This window comes from Amia ocellicauda, chromosome 8 (assembly GCF_036373705.1).
Source record: "Amia ocellicauda isolate fAmiCal2 chromosome 8, fAmiCal2.hap1, whole genome shotgun sequence".
Classification (NCBI taxonomy): domain Eukaryota; kingdom Metazoa; phylum Chordata; class Actinopteri; order Amiiformes; family Amiidae; genus Amia; species Amia ocellicauda.
Window position 1 is genome coordinate 19,214,621 of NC_089857.1, and position 6,350 is coordinate 19,220,970.

Genomic DNA, 6,350 nt, shown 5'->3' on the forward strand with positions numbered 1-6,350 from the left:
GCAAACAGTGCCGCGCACGGAGGCCCCTCTGTTGCTATCGCCGTGTTTTGATACAAACAGTAACAAGAGACGTCATCCGCGTTTCTCTCTCTCTCTCTCTCTCTCTCTCTCTCTCTCTCTCTCTCTCCTGCCTGCAAACCAGCAGCTGCCAAAGCGGCGTGACGTCACCGCGCCGGCCCCAGCGCGGCGAGTGTTTTTGCGTTGCCGGGCGACGCGGGGGCGTGTCCTGCGCGTGATGTGATAAGTAGGGAAGCCCCTCACGCGCCGGGCACTCCGGTCTCTCAGGCAACGGCGGCCGGGTCTCTGCGTAGCAGCGCGAGGAGGGAATCCCCGTGTGGCGCGCTCCTGATCCGCGGACTGCCCTGTGCCACCCAGGACCATGGCACTGGCATAGCGTCGCCGGCACCAGCCCCGCCGAGCACAGCTGACGACCCATGCACTACAGCCGGTGCAGCTTCTGCACAGAGGAATATCTGAAATTTCTCAAGCGAATAAAAACACAACTTTTTCTTTCATGAGGTGCGTTTTTTTTTCTTCTGCTTTCCCCAGTTCATTCTCTCAAGTCTCGTCTGCTTTGATTTTCCACACTGCTACACATTACATCATGCCTGCCAGAGTCTAGACCCAGAAAGGATTACATTGTCTTGTGTTGTTACGATACAGGCAGCCACCAAACGACTTCGACATGGCTCTGAGCGGGACGCTTTTGCCTTCCATATCCACCTTCGCCGGAGTCAAGGATAAGCCTATCGGAGCGGGAATGGCTGGCACTGTAAGTATATTATAGGCACACTGACTCCTGCTCGGTTTGCATATGCAGTCGGCTAGTGAGCAGCCTGCACTGAACGCCAGGACACACGGGGCTCGTTTTTAAAAAGTTATTTTAGCGGTAGACTCGCACACAGAATGGGGTATCTGTTGGGCTATTGAATTGAAAATGCCAGTTCATGGCTGCAGTGGGGTCTGTCCGCCTGAGCAGCAGCAGCAGCAGCAGCACACCTACTCGGCAGCGCAGCTAGGGCGTGGACTCGGGACAGTCAACATCTGGGACGTTTGCTTCCCAGCGAGATCATTTGTGTGCGGAATTGAGTTGACAGTTTAAGAGATCGCAAATGCATGTTTGTATTTGCAAAGCGTTGGCTTATTTGCAGTGCAGTGTGCGGTAGCAGAGCTGTGCAGGTGGCGCAGGTAGACAGGTATCGTTGTCAGACGGGGAAGTGGCCGTCGGTGAGAGCTGTAACCGAGGCGCAGGTTCCTGCAGGTTCCCGCATGGAGGAAACATGGATTATAGCACGGAAGCCATATGTATTACCATAGCAGCTGCGTTAAATGTAATTAGCTACTGTGAATAATTCTGATCAACCATTAGTATTGGTAAACTTGTATTATGAATCAATATACATATTTAATATCTATATGTACAGAATTAGTTTAAAAATGGTTTGGATTACAAACCACTTACACCTGAATCGAGCTTGTAGAACAGTATTGTATTGTCCAGAACCGTACATGTAGCTAGATAAATATCACTGAAGTCACAGTAGAAATGCAAATAACTGAGGATTTAATCATATAATAATATATATATATAGATCTATATAGATCTATATCCTCATAATTATCTTTTGCATTTATACTGTGACTTTAACTACCACATGATTTCATTTTAAAATGACATGCGGTTTTTGTGCTCACAGAGGTGGAAGGAGGAGCTGTCCCATTTGAAGAGACCATGTGTCCCTGCGAGTGGAGCAGGCCCCAGTCAGGACAGCCCCACTGTCATGGCCAAGAAGGAACCTGAAGACCTAGACTTACTGGACTATGACTTTATCTTGTCTAACACCATGCAGCAGCAGCAGCAGGACCCAGTGGCCAGCACCCCCAGGACCATGCCCCCGTCTCCTGGCTCTTACTCCTTCCAGCTCCCGTCTCCCCAGGGCACCGCCAACGACGTGATGTACAGCCGGGACTCCGCCACCACCTTCACCATCCCCGACATCTGCGACGTCTCCCCATCCGGGGGCTTCGTGGCGGAACTCATGAGGCCGGAGCTGGACCCTGCGTATCTACAGTCCTCCAGCCTCCACGGGAAGTTTGTTCTAAAGACTACCATGGACATGGCGGACTATAACCAGACCATCGATGTCAGCAAAAGTACTACTGCCTTGGAAACCCCACTGCCCTTCCCTTGCCACCGAATCAAGCAGGAGAACCCCAGCACTTGCACCATCTCCAGGCCCATGGATGTCCACCTAGGAAGTACCTCAGCTCCTGGGAGTAGCCAAAGATCCCTACTGGACCAGCACAGCTTTCCCTCTGGGCGGCCCGTGGCGAGCCGACCCCCCCCATCGCTGTCAGCAGAGGAAGTCATGAGCAGAGAACACCACCAGGCCCCTCAGGTATTAAGTCACCCACCACTGCCGCTTCCTCAGGGCTACCATACACCCGGCAGCTACCCTCCATTCCAGCAGCCTTCCCTGCAGTACCAAGGTCAGTCCTATCTAAGTATTTTAGAAGAGCCTTTAAACATTCCCCATGTGGTTCAAGGGGTGATGCTGACTCCACCCTCTTCACCTTTAGAGCTCGTCTCCCCGGGAAGCCACTTGCCAGAGGAACCCAAACCCAAACGAGGGCGTCGTTCCTGGCCCAGGAAAAGAATAGCGACTCACACGTGCGACTACGTAGGCTGCGGCAAAACCTACACAAAGAGCTCCCACCTCAAGGCACATCACCGAACTCACACAGGTATGTGCTTCCGACAAAGGACAGAATATTCAAAAGAGAAAAGGGGAGAAACATAATCCTGGGAAAGATTTTAAAAAGGATACTGGGAGAATACTGTTGTAATAAGAAGTAAAATATATTTGTTAGCACCTTTCATGCGTGAAAAAACCCTCAAAAGTGCTTTACAAATAAAATATGGCATACAATGCTGAAGATACCTTAAAACCAGAGATTGCATGTTTTCCACAGGTGGATGTCTGTCAGCATGTTAGTAGCACAGTAAAATCCAGGTCAGAATTCAGGAAGCTTTGTTTCCAATTGTGTACAAACCTCAGCTACCAACTGTAAATGCTAAATATAACAGGACACATATCAAAGAGAACGGAGTATTTATATATTCTGTGTTCATGGAAGGCTACACACTAGACAATTATAGTCTCTAGTAGCTTAAACGGCAGCAGTTTTGAATGGAAGCAGTCAAACTTGATGGAGGTGAAATCATATTTTAATGTTAAATGCAAATGCCTTACTGTAAGATCCTTACAAATGACACTGAACCATGTAATGTATGGCAGGACAGGCATAATAGTCTACAAAGCCTCATTGTCAGTATAATGTATGATTATTAATAATGCATAGGAAGGTTATAGTTTGTGCCTGCTACTAGACATCATATGCCTACTGACTTCTTTCAATGAAGACAAAAATATGGTTAAATAAACTTCACAGTCGTGCAAGTCAGGACTTATTCTCTGAACAAATAACAACAGTTTTGTGTTGATTACAGTACGTAGCTGAGAGACATTGCTGCTCATCTGAAGTAAACACAGCTATGAGCATTAAATCACCCAACTGTGTGATTAGAGCCAATGCAAGACACTAGAGTGATTGGCGTGCGGCGCGTACATCCATTTAGACTGGTGGTAATGATTGCTCTTTTTAATTACACCCCCCAAGCTCTATTTCACACCGGGGAGCACAATGTAACCTGTATGTTTTTTCTGGTCTAGGAGAGAAGCCCTATCACTGTGACTGGGAGGGATGTGGCTGGAAGTTTGCCCGCTCCGATGAACTGACACGCCACTACAGGAAACACACGGGAATTCGCCCATTCCAGTGTCAGAAATGTGACCGTGCCTTTTCAAGGTCGGATCATCTGGCGCTGCACATGAAACGGCACTTATAACCCGGAGAACACTCAAATAAAAAAAGACCATTGAAATGGAACACTAAACCTTACTGCCTTAGAACTGTCTTCCATGGTAAGAGTCTTCAGACATTCCCCGATCGAGTCTTCCACTGACTGGAAGGCCTGACCCTCTACAGATACTGGCCACTGCGATGGTCTTTCTTTGTGTGACTGTCTTCTGAACTGGAATCCCCGTTTTTACCTTGACAAGACTTGGAGAACCAGGTGCCAATAGATGACTGGAAAAAAATAAAATAAAGTTGAACATCAGGGAAATAAACCGAACGCAAAAGAAGGACTCTGACCAGCAACATTCCACGTGCCTTCCCTCGAATGTTGTTCAATGCATTGTATTAAACTTCTATTTTTATATTGCTCCGGATAGCCATTATTTTTTACATTTGTTTTCAGGTACAAAAGTAATTTATAGGATGTTATTAGATGGTGCTCTGTGATAAGTATATTTAAAGGTACCAAAGGAAGTTCTCATTGAATGCCACATGCTTGTCTGTGAGTTTCATTGGACTCTCTCTCCCACATGCTTGACTAAACTCGGGTAAATATCTTGGTAACACTTTAAAATGATGGGCTATTCAGTCAGAATCCAAAAGAACCTGGAGCTTCTGGTAAATCTCATCCAATCAACTGAATCTGCTCAAAAAAAGTGGCTTTGATGTTTAAGGGTTATTCCTTTGCATGTTGGCCTCAACCCATGTGAATTTGAAGCCTGTATTTTAAAGTGTTACCAATGTTTCTTTATGAATGATGATGACAATCTTCAATGCACTGTGGTTGCAAAGTGCAATATTTTGTAAAGTCATTAATTTCAACATACACGGCAGAAGAAAAAAAAACAACACTCGGAACAAAGTCTTTTTTTCTTGTATAGACAAATTATGTAACAATTTTGAGTGGCTTAGTTTTGTACATTTGTAAATATAAAGTAAACATGTTTTTCCTAAAAGTATGTATTTTATGTATTCTTTTCAAATGTTTCCCAAAATAAAATAACAGTATTTAAAAACTGTAAAGTAATTAATTTGAAAGCGTTTCAAGGACAAACACATCAGTCTCTGCCATTGTTAGAATGTGTACCAATGTTGCTTTTTGTTTTTCTGTAACCGTGCTCTACAAAGTTTTAGAGAAAAAAGAATATTAATCTACACAGGGATCTTTTATACGATAGAGGGACAGCGGTTTCTTGCTAACATTGACTTCAGTATTCATGAGTGTCAAGCTGTTAGGGATCAGCATCATTTGTTACAAGAATATGTACAAAGCTGGGGGGAAGTACCTAAGATAAGCAGGTGTTATTCCTGGGATATTTAGTTAGAATTCATATGGACGTGCAGACATTCTTTTATAGTGTCACCACTTTAAGATTGTGTTTATTCTAAGTGTGTATAAGCTGAGGATAATTGTGTCCAGTACTCCCACTGAAAATGTAATGCCAGATCTATGGACTAGGTTTGTTTGAAAACAGACACATGTAAAGCAGGTTGGGAGTACAGATGTTATTGGTGTGAATGCTTTTACTGGGGTCCAACCCCACTCTCAACTTCCAGACAAATACTTGGTCATTTTGACTTTGACGATACATCCCAAAGGGGCCAGCTTTATTGTGCATCATTGCTATATGGCCATCACTGTGAACAATATTATCACATCATAGGCCTTACAAAATCTGCATAGCAATCTTTAATGGCATAAAATACATAGTGAAAGTTTAAACGGTAAAGGTAAACAAGGTCAAGTCTTGAGATTTGGCCGTTGCACTGTCAACAGTTGCCTTTACAAGTGTCTTTAAATGTTTTATTTCAGAACCTCCTCTTAAATTAGTATTATGACAAAGGGTATTTATAAATAAAATGATAAATTAACTGATTTTGTTTGTGATTATTGATTGATTAATTGTAACCTCTTTCGGGTCCATCAAAAGCGATGGCCAAGGTCAATGAGAGTTTGTGGAACACACCCACAGACCACGGTATGTGTAATGAGTATGCATAGGTAATGAGGCTCTGTGCCCGTTTTATGCAAGTGTTGTCAAAACATCCATTAATAGGGAGAATAATTTACAACCTCACAATTTAAAAACTCAGAAGAGAATCATCCAAGTCCATTTAACACCCCCCACCCCATTTAACTGTCACCTTCATTACAATACATTAATGAAGCGCAGGAATACATTAGGCCTAAGTAGCATGCCTGTAGAAAGGAAAAGTAAAAGTGCTGGTGATTGTGTGTTGTGTAGTGGGCAGTGATAGTGGACACAACTAAAGTGGTTACAAAGCAGAGAGATGGGTCAAAAGAAAAAACCCTAATGTGAGATAATCCTAACTTTTGGTTTGCTCTTCCTCTTCTTCAGTAATCATAAAAATCCCCCCTAATTTGATCCACTCAATCTTATTAACTGGACTTATACTGACAATGTACA

The 6,350-nt window shown here is 44.1% G+C and overlaps 1 protein-coding gene across 2 annotated transcripts; it reads left to right on the plus strand.

The window, feature by feature from the left end:
* The first annotated feature begins 259 nt into the window (after positions 1–259).
* On the plus strand, positions 260–5,797 carry klf4 (Kruppel like factor 4). 2 transcript variants are annotated; one of them, XM_066710555.1, is made up of 5 exons: positions 260–519; positions 664–772; positions 1,698–2,490; positions 2,581–2,745; positions 3,735–5,797. In XM_066710555.1, the coding sequence occupies exons 1-5, from the start codon at positions 515–517 to the stop codon at positions 3,908–3,910; spliced, it is 1,248 nt and encodes a 415-aa protein (XP_066566652.1). In that variant the 5' UTR covers positions 260–514; the 3' UTR covers positions 3,911–5,797. The 2 variants fall into 2 exon arrangements, with proteins under 2 accessions (XP_066566652.1, XP_066566653.1); XM_066710556.1 differs by having other exon boundaries at positions 1,851–2,490.
* Positions 5,798–6,350: the final 553 nt, after the last annotated feature.